The sequence below is a fragment of the Vidua chalybeata genome, chromosome 16 (assembly GCF_026979565.1).
Source record: "Vidua chalybeata isolate OUT-0048 chromosome 16, bVidCha1 merged haplotype, whole genome shotgun sequence".
NCBI lineage: Eukaryota > Metazoa > Chordata > Aves > Passeriformes > Viduidae > Vidua > Vidua chalybeata.
In genome coordinates, this window is record NC_071545.1 from 8,415,978 (window position 1) to 8,434,626 (window position 18,649).

At 36.6% G+C, this 18,649-nt stretch overlaps 1 protein-coding gene across 2 annotated transcripts in view; it reads right to left on the reverse strand.

Moving 5' to 3' along the window:
- Positions 1–18,649, reverse strand: part of SMG1 (SMG1 nonsense mediated mRNA decay associated PI3K related kinase) — a 58,777-nt gene that overhangs the window by 23,676 nt on the left and 16,452 nt on the right. For both annotated transcript variants that reach the window (XM_053957409.1, XM_053957410.1), the window contains 26 exons: positions 17,839–17,897; positions 16,941–17,154; positions 16,073–16,198; positions 15,906–15,978; positions 15,129–15,226; positions 13,461–13,634; positions 12,262–12,486; positions 12,056–12,157; positions 11,345–11,614; positions 10,687–10,817; positions 9,842–10,003; positions 9,268–9,386; positions 8,759–8,846; positions 8,575–8,676; positions 7,928–8,068; positions 7,436–7,635; positions 6,998–7,194; positions 6,179–6,346; positions 5,223–5,377; positions 4,600–4,745; positions 3,727–3,928; positions 2,687–2,796; positions 2,156–2,303; positions 1,643–1,802; positions 902–1,022; positions 34–282 (listed from right to left, as the gene is read on the reverse strand). In XM_053957409.1, the coding sequence (XP_053813384.1) occupies positions 34–282; positions 902–1,022; positions 1,643–1,802; positions 2,156–2,303; positions 2,687–2,796; positions 3,727–3,928; positions 4,600–4,745; positions 5,223–5,377; positions 6,179–6,346; positions 6,998–7,194; positions 7,436–7,635; positions 7,928–8,068; positions 8,575–8,676; positions 8,759–8,846; positions 9,268–9,386; positions 9,842–10,003; positions 10,687–10,817; positions 11,345–11,614; positions 12,056–12,157; positions 12,262–12,486; positions 13,461–13,634; positions 15,129–15,226; positions 15,906–15,978; positions 16,073–16,198; positions 16,941–17,154; positions 17,839–17,897 (3,940 nt within the window). The remainder of the gene's footprint in view (positions 1–33; positions 283–901; positions 1,023–1,642; positions 1,803–2,155; positions 2,304–2,686; positions 2,797–3,726; positions 3,929–4,599; positions 4,746–5,222; positions 5,378–6,178; positions 6,347–6,997; positions 7,195–7,435; positions 7,636–7,927; positions 8,069–8,574; positions 8,677–8,758; positions 8,847–9,267; positions 9,387–9,841; positions 10,004–10,686; positions 10,818–11,344; positions 11,615–12,055; positions 12,158–12,261; positions 12,487–13,460; positions 13,635–15,128; positions 15,227–15,905; positions 15,979–16,072; positions 16,199–16,940; positions 17,155–17,838; positions 17,898–18,649) is intronic.

Below are 18,649 nucleotides of genomic sequence, written 5' to 3' on the forward strand. Positions count from 1 at the left end.
AAAAAGTTCAAGTCACTAGAACATAACACTCACCTGCTGTGTATAACAACTTTGTTTTCTCAATTTCAAGTTCAGGACCCCATTTTTCATCTATCTGACCCGGTGCAGACAATTTTTTAAAGTGCTGGACTAAGTCCTGTGCAGTGGTGGTTTTCCCCAGCTGAACCTCGCTGCACTGGGCGAGCAGTCGTGTAGCCAGGGCGATGTTTCCTCGCTTCCGTGCAAACTTCGCTGCTGTTAAGCCCAGTTCCATTAGATGGCTTTTAATTGGGACTGTTGGTTCTAAAGAAGGGAGCAAGACATTGTAAGCAGAAGTATTAAACCACTGTCTGACACAGAGAATTTCTGCCCAATATATTGTGTACATGGGCAGCAGTTTTTGCTTCAGAATTTAGATGACTTAATTTCTGCCTAGAATATTTATATACCCCACCTCAAACAAAAATTTTATCTATAGATTATCTGCTGGGCAAAAGATTTTGTTCCACTATAACCATTCTTCTAAGCTAATAAACCTACTTGTCCCCTGACAGAACTTTTTTCTCCCATTTTCTTACCAAACTGCACATTTAAATGACTGTTTGGGAAGACCCATTACTCATAATGTTGAAATGTTCAAAAGTGAAAGCAGTTAAAGTTTGAAGTGATGAGTAAGTAAGGGGTTATTAGGAGAGGAGTATACAACACTTCAGAATGTCGTTTTTATTTTTGACACTGTCTACATCACAGGACTAATCAAGACAATGAGTAGTAAAGCAAGACACTGTAAGGAAAAGACTTGGCTTTTAAAAAGTACTCCATCTAAAATACTAGAAGAAGACACATCTGCTGTTTTCAGCAGACAACTTAAGTTCAAATTCTGCATTTGCTTTTCATAACACCCTGATGAGAGCTTACAGACCTTTAAGCTTTTCCATCAGTTGATTCTGGTACACCGTGTACCTCAGGGCATGCATCCACGGCCTTACATCGTGCTGCTTGCATGACCTCAACGCTTCATTGAAGAGAGGTATGAGACAGTCCTGCAAGAGGCACAGAAGTTGCACAGTTGTCATGAGAGACTTTACTACAATGCACTTTCCTTAATTAAAACCAAAGACCATTTTTAGAGCAAACCTTTTTTATAATAGTAACCACACTATCATTAACTAAGAGAAATACGTTTTATGCTTGATTTTGAGAGGACAACACTGAGAACTGCTCAAAATCAAGCAAAATTGTCTTCTGAGCAATGTGATTAGAAACTACATCTAGAACATTCACAGCAGTTGAAGTCTGACATTGAGTTTTTAATTGCTGAAGTGAGTTTTTTATTAGAGTATTTTTAAGTTGCTTTGAAACTAAATTAAGTGTGTGTTACAATGTATTCAGAGAAGAAATCAACACTAAAAGGCAATTATCAATAACACTTCAAAAATACTGTAAGTGTAACTGAAACAGAGGTGTATTTATAACTATAGGGAGAAGTCAAATTGAGATGTAAACTTATAAAAACTTGGGTCAGGGCACATTAGAAAACTAAATGAGGTCTTTTTACAGTATGATTAACAGTCAAAACAATGCATGTTTTATATTCAACACTCCACAATATGACATAGCAAAAGACATTATCCCAATTTAAGTTTTGAACACACAGAATTACCTCTGATGCCAGCCTGTTGCATACAGTGTTTTCCAAAGCAGACGAACAGTACAACTGAAGAGTGCTCAACACTGGTAAAGACTGAGACACGGTGAGCGTGGAAAGTCTCAAAGGCCCAATAGCAATGCGGGAGGTTTGCTTTAAGTACTTTATAAGATTTCTGAAATTAAAGAATCAGGACAGTCATTTTTCTTAGCTACACTTTAAGAGCAAATAGTGGCATCAAAATTACTAAAGAAAAAAAAAAAATCAGCATCTTTAAAAGGACAGTGCGAAATTGTTGCAATATCATACAAGTTACATAACAATACTTTATTATTAAGCTGACACACAGAAGTACTTTATAAACTGTATGGACTCCAAGTTAAACATCATCTTATTTTTCCTCAGTAAGCTTATAACTCACAACAGCTAGCACTGCCATGGATGATGAAGCTTTACACACAGGTGTTTAACAAACTAGTACAGGTTTTCATAGTGCATTACATTAATTCATAGCACATTTCAACTTACTCAGATATTGACTGCCACTTTTGCTCTTGTTCTATGTGGTTTACAGCTGTTGCCAGACATACTGAACTTCTCAAAAGCTGCACTTCAACTGCTTTTTGAAGTTCTCTTGGATCAGGACTTAGCATATTAGGAAGGAGCTTCTTCATGTCTACACGGAGATTAAACAATTGAAACCAACTAGAACTGCCAAATTTTATCATGTTTCACCATTTGATAATGCATTTTTCACAGTAATTTAGGAAAAAAAACCCTCTTTAAAAAAATATATATTTTATATGTGTATGTATTCATAATAGAAATTCATCACAGATTACGCATAAACAGCCACATTAGCTCCAGAAAACACACTTGCATCAATGTTTAGGATGACCACTGCCAATCATTTTGAAGCTTGATTCATAAGGGTTATGGTCAGTCCACTGCACACAGCAAATTACATTCAGAAGTTTCAGTCTGTCATTTATAGACACAGATACACAAAAAAATATTTACTTTTGCATTTGAAATAAATATTAATTAATGCATTTATACCTATTTTTTCTTTGGATCCCCCTGCAAGCAGGTTGATATTTTCTCCTGGTAATAATTCTAGTTGTTCAGTGCATTCAGTAAGTTGTCCAGACTCAAAGCTGCTCAAAGATCTGCAATTTGACATTTATAGTTTTATTTTCATATTTCTTACTTCACTCCAGTTGCCAAGTATATTACACAGCAAAAAGAAGACTCAAGACTGACTCCAAATCCTACAGAGCACTTATGATTAATCCCAAGCAAAAATCTCAATTATCATATACTTCAATAAAAGGCACTAGATCTGCACCAAATGAATGAATCCAGTACCAAATGGAAAGAAGAGCCCCTTTCTCTGAAAGAAGCAGTCACCTTTTCAGACCTGCAGATTTTATTTCACTGCTTCCTTCTGTGCTTTTATTTTCAAGTTGAAATTTCAGTCAAAAGGATTTTTACTATTTTTACCACAATCATGCAGGAATGGAAAGAAATCAAGTTGTCAAATAAAAAGAAACTATCCTTAAACTTTGAAGGTCTAGTCAACGTTACATGCATTTTTTCATGAACTAGAAAAATATCAAAGGTCAGGAAATTAATGCACATGCTACAATTCTAAATTTCATTTAAAGAAGAAACAAAACTAAAAAACTCAGTGGCCAAGACCACCTCTTTCCTATACTTTTTCCATTAAATTATTATATTAACATATTTTTAAGAACCACTGAGACACATTTTATTTAAGTTGTGCAAAAGGATTCATCTTCTGCTTAGTAAAGCAGAGTAAATTTGGTATATTTTTTTCTTCAATGAAAGATTTTCTTCTTGAATACTAAGAAGCCTCAGCAGCTAGAAAGCTACAGAAGCTATTCAGAATGTTACCTCTTCACCCATCTGTAAATCCCATGGCCATGTTTTCACCCTCCCAAGAACACACCTTTCGTCTTTGTATGCCTCTACTTAGAAACTGACATCCAAATTTTAAAGTCCATTAAAACTTTAATATTTCAGTTGTAAAACAATGAACTCTAAGGTACTGTTGAATAAATGAATTATACCCTTACTTTATGTAGTTAAAATCTGCTTTCAGATTGATTGAGGTATTACTATTGCTTTTCTTCAGTTCATGGACCATGTTTTGCCACTCCTGAACAGCAGACCAGTCAGCAATGGAAATGTAACATTCACATGCTTTGTTACCCAGGTAGTTTATCACTTCAGGTGAAGAGTCACTTGGCTTAGTCAGAACAGTTTTTCTAGTTTCTCCTGTGAAATGAAAAAAATTTATATAAACATGCACTTAAATATGTATTTTCAAACAGTAGTTCTATTACTCAAACATTATTTCTATGTCTTTTGTCAAGAAAAACTCTTAATTTAAAAAAAAATCAAACAGTTACACAACTTTTACAGTATTCTTCCACTTACACTTTTCCTAAGGGAAAAGAACCTTTTAAAATGAGGTTTTGAAAAAATTTAGTTCGTATCTGTAAAGGAGCATCAAAACAGAAAAACAGAACAACTAAATTAAGAACAAAGGAGGTTCATTTTCAAAGATGAAACAGAATACGGCAATGAAGTCTTAGAAGTTAAAAATCTCTGAGCAACTACTGCATTTATGATACAATTATGTCATAAACACTAAGGTTTAAGTTATGATAATCTAAAATAAACTAGATTTAAATTAGTAAGTTACAAAATATTTTATCTATTACCTTTAGTTTCATTCAGCTAGACCTCAGTGCTGCAAACCCTCCTATCTACACATAATATTGGTTTCAAGGGCATTAAAGTGGTTCAGTTTAACTGCAGACAGAAACAGGTTTTCAGATTTCAGAGTCAGACATTACCATGGCTCTATCACTGAATGTTCTCATTTATGCACACGCATTTACACATGCAGCTGTATTTCTCTTAAAAAGAAAACAAACACTGACCATTCAAGGAATGCTTTGGGCTGGCGTTGTTCACACTGTTTGAATTGGCCAACTTCAGAACAGTCTTGTCAAAGCCTGTTATACAGCAATCCACCCCAGTCATGGAGCAGAGGTGCTCCTGGTATTCTGCAGTTGCTTTTTCAAACCTAAAACAGTTCAATATTTCAGTTAGCATCTTAAAGAACCAGGTTGGGGTGGGTTTTTATTTTTTTTTTGTAAATAGACTAGATTTTGAGCATTATTTTACTCCAATACCCAAAAAGCTCATATCACCTTCAGCAAAATAAAGGGATTAAGATAGGACACGAGTTTACTGGCTGAATTTCCAGGTTGTAGCATTTGATAAAAGCTTGTCCATAAAAGTTTTAATGTCAACTTCAAATCAAGTAGAGATAGAAGGAAATAAATGAGTTTTATATTTGACTGTCACAATTTTAATCTGAATGAGTAGAGCTAAATACTGATTAAATACATATTACATCTCTGAAAAGATTCACTGAGTATAATTGATATGGAGATTCATCAGCAGCCTTGCCACTGTTTAAAAGACTCAGAAGCAGAACTTTCCCTAGAAGGAAAAAAACGACCAAGTTTGTAGCATCCAATTATTTGTAAAAACTTACCGCCCTTCTGCTTGCTGAGCTACAGAATTGATCCAGGAGAGGCTCTTCCCAACTACAGCAGAAGACCAGACAGCAATACCCTGAATAGCTTCAGGACAGTGGAGCTCACATAATGCTTCTACCAGCATCATAATTGTCACTTCCAATTCATTTCCCTAAATCCAAACCAAAAGCATTATTTAACAGAACTCATCTAATGCAAGAGCCACGTGTCTGTGAGTGAGTACTCAGAAATGGTGAATCAGTATTTCATTATACACATCTACAAGTGCTCCTGATATCCATGCACTGCACTGCTTTTGGAAGAGCAGGGGAGCCAAGGGAAGAAGAGTTTGTGCTGTGAACCCACAGCCTGAACATCAATGGTTAGCACTCACTATGTGGTGGTTTTTGTACCTATATGAGAATTCATAAGGGAGCACAAAGTATCAAACAGCTATCAAACCACCTTCGGTAAAACATTTAAGCAAATCAAGTCATGTACTGAAGAAATTATTCAACCCTTTCAAGAAGGCTGTAACTACTTTATCCACCTGTCCCACCCCTGAACTTAGCTGCTAGTTAGAGGAAGGATACCCCAATGACACAACCCTACTTCTCACACCCACAGGTAAGCAAGGACATCACACTACCACAAGCTTGGGATGGCCTCACACTACTGCAGCACCAGTTTCACAAGGTTTCCACTAAATTAGAAATTGCTCAACTGAAAACGTCAATTAACTGTAGCATTCATTCCTGTGTAGTATTTGACCACATGCGTTCAGTACATCCTAACCTCCAATCCACAGCATCACAACCACAGTAAAAACATAAAAATTAAAAATGTGGCTTTAAATAACTCATTCTTTTACATGCCACTTGGTTTAGTAACTACTGGTTGCCTTAGCTTAGTTCTTTTAGAATATCATGGTGAATATTTCTGCAATAGTCTACAGAGTTTGAAAAGAGAGTACCTGAGAGATACTGTTATTAGTTTTCATTTCTGTGAGTAAATCAAATCCATGTCTGACTGTCACAGCAGGCTGGCCAGCCAGCAATCCAACTCTCATGATGGAAAGTCTAATCCGTGTCAGCCAATCCTGGCATGTCTGGCGATTGGTGTAAAAGAACGTCCTGATAACCTTCAGAGACAGGAAAGAATTTTCACAACAACATTCTTCTGCACAAACCAAAACAGTTAAGTACTTAAGATTGATACCAAAGGCAGGAAGGTTTATTTTTTCCAGTTTTCAATTAATCTCTAATTTTATTAATGTAAATGGTCTGGAATCACATGTAGCATGCAACTGGCCAGGCACACTGGCAGGCCCAAAGTCTTAATATGAACTGACTATAAATTATGTATTACGGTCACATCAAAGTCTGGTAACTAAAGAGCTTATTTCAACAGTGAAGAATCTTGTGTAGTTCTAAGTGCAAAACAGAGTATGTTGCTTGTAAATAATTACTATGCTCCCCAAAAAGCAATTAAAGCTTTAAATAACTGTGTTACTTTATCATAGGGCTGTTGACAATCTACGAATAAGTGACTGCTACAAATCAGAGGTGCTGCAGGCATGCTGGATTTGTACCACTATGCAAGCTGGTACTCCAGAAACAAAGCCTGGTTTAACATGTTCTGTAGGAATATGCCCAAGTTAAAGCCAGTGTTTTTTAAGAGCCTCAAACTTTGAGGAGTTTTTCTGGAATTCCATGGCTACGAACTGAACAATCCTGAAGACACTGTTCATTCACCAGACTGTTCCAAGCAACATCAGCATTGCAAGACAAACCTTGGGTGGAGAGGTAAGGGCATTGGCACATCCTTCATATGCATTGTACATCAATTTTTCCAAGTTCTCCAAATACTGCAGAAGGAGAACAAGCCTGAGCTGGTTGCTGCTGTGTCCTTCATCATTGTCTGCAGTAGTCCACTGGCTGACATCTTGATCGGGGTTTAACGTGTGGGCTGCAAGGCTCCTAATAATACCTACACATTTTACCAAAACAGGGGAAAAAGTATTACCAGATGGTATTGTATTTAAATGTGCAATGGTATAGCAATGCTATCTCTCAAAATCTACCACAACTTAACAGTAATTATGCAGCATCTTTAAAATCAATAAGCACTGAAAAATAAAGCCATTGTGCCTCTTGCCTTAGACATGAACACCTTGCTTCACAACCTTACCAAAAAATCTCCTCAAAATAAAGTGTATTTTTTACTTTACCTTCAATTGTTTGAAATGTATCTTGGGCTCTCCCCAGAGGAGTTCGTAGCTTTGAGAGAACAGTGAACTGAGCTGCTTCCCAGACAGCCCATTGCCACAGCACAGCATCAGTCTTCAACAGGTTCCGAGGGATGGTTGGCTGATCTCTCTTATCTAGTCTTTGACAGCTATAGAATAACCTTTCTAACCAATTATCCTTCCTGAAAGAAAACATCAGTGCATTAACAAGTTTATACTGTACACGCTTCATCTCCCTATTGCTCACAAACAAATATCTCACAAAATTAACTTCCAAGCAGCAATGTATATAGGAAAATATGCCAAAAGGTGTGTATGTAAGAAGTTTATAAATACTTATAAGTATAAAAAAAAGTTTGCAAGCAAAGCAACGTAGTTTGTAATGATAATTAAAGATTTTAAACTAAATGTAACTTGGACTTGTTTACTATAAATCCAGCATTGATAGATTTCAGTTCTACAGAGAGTTCTTACCCAGTTCGGTGGAGGTTTCCATACAAAATAAAACTAATGACATCAGAGAAATCCTGTGGGTGGAATGTGTTACTTGGAGCTTTGCTCATGTGACTTCTTATAGCCAAAGAAATTTCTTGTATTTCTGTGTGGGTACGGTTACTGCAGGAAGAGAGGGAAAAGAACCCAGGTTGTAATACACTTGAATAAACCAAAACAAGTTGTCTAAGAGTTACACACACACTGTATCTCTATGGAATGACTAGAAGTAATTACATGCTTTGATATTAATACCAAGTGCTTTCAGAGTTCAGATCTTCAAGGCAAATTATAGGACATAATATTGCTGAAGCTCTGGATAACAGGGACCTTACAGATACTCAGTGTTTGCTTCAAGAAGTGATACACAGCTTACCACATGTATTATTTACTTTGTGTACTACATATTGTTCCTAGACTGAAAAAAGCATAGGAGAGATAGCAAGACACTTAGAATCATAGAGGGCTGGATGAGACCTTTAAGATCATCAAGCCCAACCATCAACCCAGAACTACCATTGTAAGAACTAAGACAGCATGGTGACAGTCCACTGGCATTATTTTTCAGGTTAAGTGTCTCTGAAAAAACAAAACCATTATTTACACTGAAGTTGCTCTGAGCAACTCACCTCAACACAACATCTAAACGAATTGACTTCAGAAGTTTTCCAAAAGCTTGTCTCACACGGGCACCACTATGGACAAGTTGAACACGACACACATCAACACACCTGCAACACCAAAAAGGAAAGAGGTGTTAATATCCCCATTATCAGCATAATTCAAATAACACAGAGAACACTGTGCAAGTACCTCTGTAAAAGGTCATCTGGAAGAGAGGAAGACAGGGCATGAAGGCTACTACATGCTTGAAGACAAATGTTCACATCTTCCAGAAGTGCTGAATTAAGGAGTTGAAAAGAGAAAAACAAAGTTATTCTTACTGTAAATAGGTAATTTCTGTATTACTCTGCATTTGTTCCCATATTATTTACAGATTTTGGAACTGAATACATCACAGAACTGTTCCAGTGCTTTTGATAAATGATTTGTGACTGGGAAATTGATCTACCAAAAATGTTAGTGATGTGTCAAATCTCTTAAGATTGCAATTTGTTTTAAGAAATTAATTGTTTAAGTAACAGGCAGGGATCCACTTAAAAAAAATCATAAAAACAGTGCAAGTTCTTGCACAGTACAACCTGAAGCATCCTTAAAGTAAATGAAACAAGTACAGTTGCTACCATCAGTGGGACATGGCTATTTATGTACTTAATTGTGAAATGTAAAAGACAGTTAAGTAAAAATATGCAATATCTTACTGTTTGCTAAAAGTCCTTTGCAAAACTTATGAAAAGATGGGAGAGAAAATAACGGTGTGTATGTTTCTGATTTCTTCATCAGAAGAGCCACTTCCAAAGCCCATGTTGTAAGTAGTTTCCTTCAAAAGCCAAGAGTTTAGTCACAGTTACAGAAAGGTACTTTCTGATAGAACTTCAACTACTTCACATTGTTCATCACCACAGCTCACACTTTCTAAACAAGGTATTTCTTAACTTTAAAGATGTCCCCAGTTTTCACAGCATTTTGGTAATACAGGATGGCAACTATTGCAGAAGGGTACTTTCAGTGAGCAAACCCTTTCTTTCAGTAAAGTTTGATAGCTCTGCTTCTACTGGATGGATCTTGGGATGGTTTAAACTTCTCTAGTTTTCATATATAAAAAATAAGCAGCTACTTTTTTCCAAAATTTCACTAATAATGTTTTAAAAACCCCAAATATTCGATTGGTTAAATTTACCCCAAGTTTTACAAATTCAAATTACCCTTGTTTTTGAATTAATGTATTCTACTGGACAAAAACAAATTTCCCAATTTCTAAGAAATTTTCCTTACCTGGTATCTTGAGTAAGGTTATCCTTCTTAAGAAGTAGCCCCAAAAGGTTCAGTATGATTGAGAAATGTTTTTTTGTTGCTGTAGTTACAGTACTTATAACTGCTCCATCAAACAGAGAGGGAGAGGAAGAACTGAGGCTACTGGATATGAAATGGTCGTGCCTGAAAGGACAAGGAAAACTGTAAAACTACCCCAAGATTAGACATACTTCCCTAAAGTTTACAGGAGGAGAGAAAACAACAATCAGCAGCAAAAGTTAAATGAACACATACACACACAAACCACACTGTCAAAATCCAAATATTTTGATCCCTAGCCTAAAAGAACAAAGCTACAATTTGCCATCAGTCCATGCAAGCCAGTAATCTGTTCTCAACTGCCTGGTATCCAATGCTTAATGAAAAATCACAACAGCTAAGAATGTAAAGAGTAACAGTTAGAATTCTATATTCTCTTACTTTAACAACAGTTTGTATTAATAAGGTCTAAAATGTATTTACATCTGTTGTTTACATCTCATTACCTCTTCCAGATCTCTCAGTAAGCAAAATAGTAAATAATCTTTCCCAATTTACTTTGAGTACAGTTCTCCCTCAGTTATCTCTATTCAAACACAAGATTTCTAATCTGCCTTTGAATAAAAGGCCAAGTTTAAGCCAGGATATCCTTTTCTGCCTGAGATACAGCTTCCCAGCAATTAATGAAAGTAAAAATTAATTAAGGAAGTTTGGGCAAAAGCTTGCTTGTAACAGCATATTTCATTTCATCTCTCCAACAATATATTCTAGTCACATCAGTTCATCCTAGTGCTCTTAACATACTGCTGAATTATTCAACCTCATACCTGGAGCAGTGTGAGTACAATGTGTAGAGCACTGCATACTGGACAGCAGGGAAGTGAACTGCTATGTCACCATGAACAATCATCAGGTTTTTACTCAGCAGTGCAAACACAGTTGGCGAAAGGGCCCACATCTATAAAACAATTGCAACACAAGCACAGAAACATCAAAAGTAGGATCTACTTTTAACTGTAATTTTCATACCATTAATTAATGTCTTTCCCTTTTTCCCCACAGGAAACAATTTAGCTCTATTGTTTTCTGACTGTAACTTTTCTTTCCCATTTTTCAGAAGTCTGTTAAAAGTAGTTCATGTTTTTATATGGAAAGATCTGGAAAGTGTTTTCATATAGCTGATATACTACCAAAGGACATACTACAGTTGTTTTTATCTATCTTGAGTTTCAAAAGCAATTACTGTGATGATCTTAACATTAAACCCTTAATAACCCTGATAAGATGCTCTTTCCTAGAAACTGCTTTTCATTGTGCAACAACTAGAGATACAATCCACTCATTGTTTCCCCTAAGTTAGGAAGTTTGGAGACAAATATGATGATTTGAGTTATACATATGTGCCCCACTGGTGTAATACAATAAACAAAAAACCAAGTATTTTTTACACTTATTGTATGAACTGTCTGTTGAGTTTTTACTCACCCCAATTAATGAGTTTTTAGCATTTCCAATAGTACTTAGAGCACTGAGGTCAAATATAACAACAAATTTGGCATTATCCACATTGGATATAAGCTTCTTGAAAGAGTCATGCTGGATCTCAGAACAGGCCTCGGGAAGGTGTAAACTATGGAGAAGACTATTTAAAGCACAGGTCATTTCTCCTAGGATCAACCTGTAAGCAGTCTCCAGAACAGGAATGTTCTTCAGGCTCAATACAGCTTGGTATACAGCAAGGGCTGCTGCAACAACCTTGAGAACATAATTACAGCAACAACTGATTAAAACAAATCTTAAAATACACTAATCAGCAACAAAGAATATAAAATCACTCTTCTTTATCTATGAATAGCTTAGTCTGATTCAGATACCTATCTTTAGAGTTTTCTGTACCTCTTACTTACAGAATCTACTAATTATTTTCTAGACCATCCACTACCACGCTGAGTATCAAACCCAGATGAACTAAGAACTTCTCTACCTAGAATGATGGCAAACGTACCAATTTCTTATCAAATCTAAATGCTAAAACAAAGAAGTAGCTTTATCTGCCTTTTCAGAAGTTTCAGATATTCAGTTAGACTAAAAAATGTATTTAAGATGAGCTTTACAACTTAAGTTTTACAGCTTAATATATTCTAGGAAGTGCATGAAGGCTGTTGGAATATACCTGTAGAAGTTACTTACTCTTACCTCTTTTTCCTTATGGTAACGAAGAACAAGTAGTTTAGACTCTGGTATAAATAATTTCTCTACAAATGATGATGGTAGCTTTGTATTTATTTGTTCAACAATCTGGGGATAAAAACCAAAATAAGTAACTTTACCTGAATTTTTATTAATTATTAATCAAAATACTGTTTTTCTAATCCCCCGTAACAATAAAAACATGCACAAACCAGTGTCAGCAGATTCAGGACTGAAATGACGTAGTCAGTGCCACAAGTCTGACAATTTTCCATTTGATCTAATCCATAGGTGATGACCATGTCACAGTGTATGGTCATACTGGGATCCAGGCTGCCAAGTAAAACTCCAACACACTCATTGGCAGCTGTAAGCACAGCTTCAGAAAAGAACACTTGGTTTGCTGCAGTCACACATCTCATTACTCTGTACAGAACCTGCAAAATTAAAAACACAACTGAGTTAAACTCCATTAAAAAGAGATGCTATTTAATTGTATTCACACCCATTTGATAGTCTGTCCCATCACCTGCTCTGCAGCTTGGTCAATTCTATTCTGAATAATGTCATCCTGACATTACATTTCAGAAGTGTAAGAAAAAACAAACTTTCAACTGCTTGGTTTCCAATTCAGTTAGAGACCTACAAAACCTAAGTTCATGATTCACAGTTCTGTTCAGTTCCAACTAATGTCAACAGAACTCCCCTTGCAAAAGATACATGAGTTTTCTTGAGCTTTTGTCACAAGAATCCCCTGCAGATTAAGGCAGAAGTTACAAAACTGTCTTGTCCTCAACTAGGAAATCTATAGCCTTATTTACCTAAGAAGTTGTGTCCCTCACAAAATTCTGCAAGGGCATAAATTCCAGCAGTGCAGGTCATCCAGCAACCACAAGACTTTGCAGGTATTTTTATCTGATCTCCTCACCCATCACAGAACTATAACACCTACTTAGCATATTATATAATATTTATTCTGAGTTTACACCATCCTATACTACAGAGCTAGAAAAGTTTGCTATCAGATTTAATAGATATAATTTCAAAAGAAATAAAAATCATCACATTTTATAAAATTAAACTCGTAACTGGAATTCAAGTTTCTATGGTGGCATGGTTATCTGAATAAACAGTAACATGGTTTCAAAGATAACAAGGAAACCCAGCCACATGAATTTAAAATATCTAAAAAAGTTTGTTTCTGATACGATTTCCATGTGCCACTATCACAATCTATACTTCAATAAAGTTATCACAGTATATTTCTTGGAAAAAATAGATTTACTCAAAGCTGAGAATATACATATTCATGTAACGTTTGTAAAACCTAAATCAATTCGGTCAATGGCATTGCTATATGGTGACAAAAGAGGTGTGCAACAAAGAAAGCCAAAGCAAATGGAGTTCTTACATCAGTTACATAAGCTTCTGTAATTGGTGGTCCTCTGATGGGGCTGAAGCGCTCCCCAATGCTCCTCACCACGGTGCTGAACACCCGCAGGAGTGCAGCCAGTTTGGGCAGCGACACCGAGGGAGGAGGAATGTCCTCGTCTACCGATTCCCCAGAAGCCACGTGGCTGAGGTCCTGCAGCACACAAGGTTTATGTATCAGCACACACCATTAACTTACACATAGGTAAAATATCAAAATGTGAGATTGAAAAGACTTCATCTCTTTTCCAGCCATTAAACTGTACAATCCAATTACAAATGTATTTATCCAACATCTCTTAACTACACACACATACAAAGGAGGAATACAGGCACACAATGACAACAAGAAGTCGCAGAGTAGCAATGAGTTTACCCACTGAAATGAAGTACCCAGTCTATATCTTGTAAATTAAACCTGAGGCTTATGAAGTTCCTGGTCTCTGGAACATGATCATCTGTATTGCTGCACTGTTACAACAATTGTCTGCACACTTTTACCAGTCTTCCAAGAAATTCCCATTCCCAAACTGGAATGGAGATGTTTGACTGGCCATTCCCATCACACATACAAACTATGTTGATCTGGAGACCTAGAGTTCACTAACAGACTACTCCATGCCAGCTGGCACCGGTGCCCGGGAAGGTTCCCAGAAGTGCTGATCTCATTAGTAGGGCTGTAGCCTTGCTCCACCCCACTGTGAGATAAACACACTGGCTGGAAGCACCTCCTCCATGTTAGCACACGTTATCTTAAAACTCTTCCGTGACTAAGAATATACACATTGACCAGAGCAGCAGCCAGCTTGATAGGCAGTGATTTACTGCTCTGCCCTGCGAATCCTCAAGCTAGCTGCCCCAGCAAAGGATCTGGTGTACAGAGGACACCGACCAAATTATTGCTTCTGCTTTGAGGGAAACAAATTATGCTCTAAGCACAATTTTACCTACAGGACCTGCATATTAACATACACAATGTAGTATAATAGACCTATAAGTGTGTATTCATATGAGCACATACACCTTAAAATACAGCGCTACCCCCAACCCCAAAGCTCTTCCTTTAATGACAGCATCAGATAAACACTATGCCCTGTTAACTAAACAAAGGTTACAAAGTCAAAATGAAGTACATTAAATGAATGCAATCTAGTTTTCCATCACTCCCTGCTGCATTATTTCCTGCACAATAGAATCTGCTGCTTTATTTTAAAAAGACAGATTTATCATTAGTCTTTTGAAGCATTAAGATTTCCTCTCTCCCCGCAACAGTTACTAGTTCTGAAACGCTCTGAGATTGGACAATTAAAGAAAGCACCAAGGAAAGACCATGAACTATCTTCACATCAGCTCTTGAAAAATAAAGGCATTGTGTTTGGTCAATTGCTTATAGTTTTATTACAACACTATATTCCCAATCAACAATAGCTGAAGGCCTGGTTGTGATAATTAAATAGCTCATGAGTATTTGTGCAGTTGGTCATTGTACATGACTGAAGTATATTCTGTAATTTGGTCCTCTTTTCCCCAGGAACGCCACGTAATTCTATTTTCTACAAAAGTAATACAGCCATAAAAATCACAGCTGTGGATTTATTAAGGAAACTGTAACAGTTAATTCTGGTATATACCATAAAGTCTTGTTTACCTCAGCATAAGCTTCCATATCTTCCAAAAACTGACCCAGGAGTGTGGTAGAAAAAGTTAGATCAGCCACCCAAAAGGGCTCCAAGCTCTGCAGCCATCCTGTACAAAAATACCAAGCCAATTAATACAGGTGACATACAATCATTAAATTTTAGTTGCATATTGCTGAGGGAAAAGTTGCTGAGCTAAGAGGTAATCTACATGAAAATACGAACACCAGATGTTTTTAAAATAAATATAAATTGTATCTCCCTCTTCTGTCCTTTCGCAAAAATAATTTTAAGGTTCAGTTCTGCCCCACAGCAGTTAAACACCAAAGACAGAATCTAGACCTATAACACAAGAAGCATAATAAACTTGCTGTGAATAACTCACAATCAAACTAATAAAGCTATTTGAAAAACACTCCCCACTTTTTAAATGTCAGTACACTATGACAAAGATTTTCTAAAAGTACATAGGAAAAAACATATCCTTTCACAGAGGATATACTAAGACCTATAAATTTATTAAAGATTGTTAAAGAATTGCACAAAACAATTGGTGTTTAAATGTACCCTGAATAAAGCATCCCATTTTTCCAGAATTCGCATAAAATGGAAAATGCAAATTTACTAACAAGTTGGGAACAAAGTGTCTTGCTATGTAGCCAGAAACTCAATTTGGTTTTATGCCAACTTCCATGTCACAAGAACCAAACTGGTGTAAGTAAACCCCCAACATCTGCAAGCCAGAGCAGGCTGAGAGATCCTCCATGAGCTCCTCTGGCTAAACTTACCAGACACCTGCTGTGTCAAAGAAGGTTTCTGAGTATGATCTATGTGCCACCCAACCAGTATGTCCACTGTGTCCTGGAAAGCAAATGTGAAAACAGAGTCATTACCCAATTTGATGCACCAACATTTCCACTGTAGAAAGAAAATACAAAGCACAAAGAAAGCTTACCCTAAAATTGGTGCTGAAAATGTGTGGGTAGCATCGAGACACCAAAAGGATGCACTTGACACACTTGCACAGTAACTCTGGTGTATCAACATTTTCTAGGATGGACTGCAGGCTGGTCATTACAAGCTGAAAAGTAATGCAAAGCCAGCAGGTATTTCACATTAAAACATGAGAGAGATCACATTGTGCCAAACTACTTTGATTCAATCAACAAAACTACTCCTTCTGCAGGAACAAAATGTAAAAAGCATCACATACACAGCATGAAAATAATCACTTCAAGGGGACATTTGCTTGATACACGGCAGACCCAGGAAACACCTTTTTTTAGCTCTTTAGCCACATAACATCTGTGTTGTTTTAAGTCCTACTTCTCCTGCCAAAGCTTTTTGGCTCTGTAAAGTAATTATTAAATTGGAGCATACACCTGGCCATAGCTGTTCTACACCCAAAATAAGAAACCCTAGAACTTGTACAAGGAGATCTCATCTTGTCTACATACATCCTACTCCTTCTCAGATCTATCCACAATTCCAGTTAGAAATTGTAAATAGCAGGTGGCTTAAAACAATCAAAGGGTCAAATCAAATCACTTAAGTTTATCTTTTTGGTCTCAACAAGGTTCTTCTTGGATCTGCCATAAATACTAGAAAGTTACACCAAATATGTATCCTACAAAGACTTGTCATTCTTTTCTAATGCAATCAGAATTGAAAAATCCCATTCAGTCAGGAAGTTCCCTCCCTGTAATGATATTTACTTATTATGTCACTATAGTGTTACTTACTGTTCATTCCAGCTTGAAAAGTTCATTCAAGCATTGCATTGAGAAAATCATTAATAATTATGTTTTAACTCATAGTCTTACCTGCATTAAAGATGAAAATGCTTTCTTTTCTCCTACAGTCTCTAGTGCTTTGTAGGTTGCACACAAATAAAGAAGTTTAACTTCATCTTTTGTGGATGAACTGAATTTGCTAAAAATCCATTTAAAGATCTTCTCAGCCTCGTAGCTCAGAGAAGCACAAAGAAGGCCAAGACAGCAAGCTCCTTCCTGTCTCAATTCCTGAAGCAATTTGCTACTGTATTTTTGGAGAGAAAAAAAACTTGGGATCTCCAGCCATGACAGCAGAACAGAAGCATGAACAAAATTAAGTATTTTCTAAAGCACAAGAAAATATATGCAGAAATGAAGCTGCTTCTCTCCTACTTAATGGCAGCAGTGGCGAAGCTAAGATAAAATTCTAAGAACTATTATTTCTATGGAGTAAAACAACTTGAATAAAAGTATGCAAATGTGCTGTTCTACTTCCAAAACACTATCCAATAGAAATAGTTCTTAATATGCAGCTGACTCTGGGAAATAATACTGACCTAAGCACCTAAAGGCCCACACAGATCTCAGCATCCTCTATATACACTCTTAATTGGATGTAAATGAGTCAGCTTGTAAAAAAACTTATTTCATTTTGGAAGCTACACCACCACAGCACTGCACAGCTCCACCAGCTGAGACAGACTCCACACTACCCACAGCATCAAAGTCACACTGGTGCCTTCACATTCTCTCCAAGGGAGATACTCTAGACAGCCCAATGGTATTGTTGATATGTCTAAGAGCTTTTACTCTCCCCTAATTTTGTTGTGTTCCTGCAATGGGACACCCATGCAACACTAGCAAATTAATTTCTCTCAAACTTTTCCCTCACTATTTAAAACCTAATGCTGTCATTATTTTTCCCCTTTAGAGCATTTTTCCAGTTTACCTTTCATTGAGCACATCATGAATGGCAGTCAAGATATTATCCAGTTGTTTAACAAGTACCTGTAATATAAGAGACATAAAAGGCATAAGCACAGTAATTGCCCAATACTGCCTCCATGATAGGTCCTATGTTTACACCCACATTAAACACAACACTGCCAGTTCTCCTTGCCAAGAGAATGCCATTATGCTTTCCATGGCCACTGCAGACTAGCATAAGCTATATTAAGCAACACTGCAATATTATCCTAGATGTTATATTTGATATTTATTTACAGTAGCCATGAAAATATTGGCAGCCTGCTATCAAGGTTTGTTTCTGCTGACAACATTACATCACCATGGAAGACTCATCACACAGCTCATGAGTAGCATCTACTAAAGACCAAATATCCAATACTAATAAATCAATTGTATCACTGGAAAATTTAATGGAACCCATAAGATAATCTGAAGTATTAAAGTTTCTACTTAGGCAATCCTGCATTTTAGTGAAATGGAATACAATTTTGGAGATGAAGCATTATTGAGGAACCAGTGCTGCTCAGTAAACATAACCAGAAAGTTTTCCTAATATGCACTAAACCCCTGCCACATTAGTGATCTGATGGAAAAATCACACGTTAGCTGCAACCGCATAACATATTAACAGGAAGATTTCTTGACAAGCTATTAAAAAGGTTTATTCTCTTTTCTTCAGAAAGACATTCCTCTGACACAGTGGATGGTACCCAGTTTTTGTTTTAAGTTTTGAGTAACATCATGCTTTTGAGAGTGCAGGGACAGATCCACGTGCTTCACCCCTCAGAACT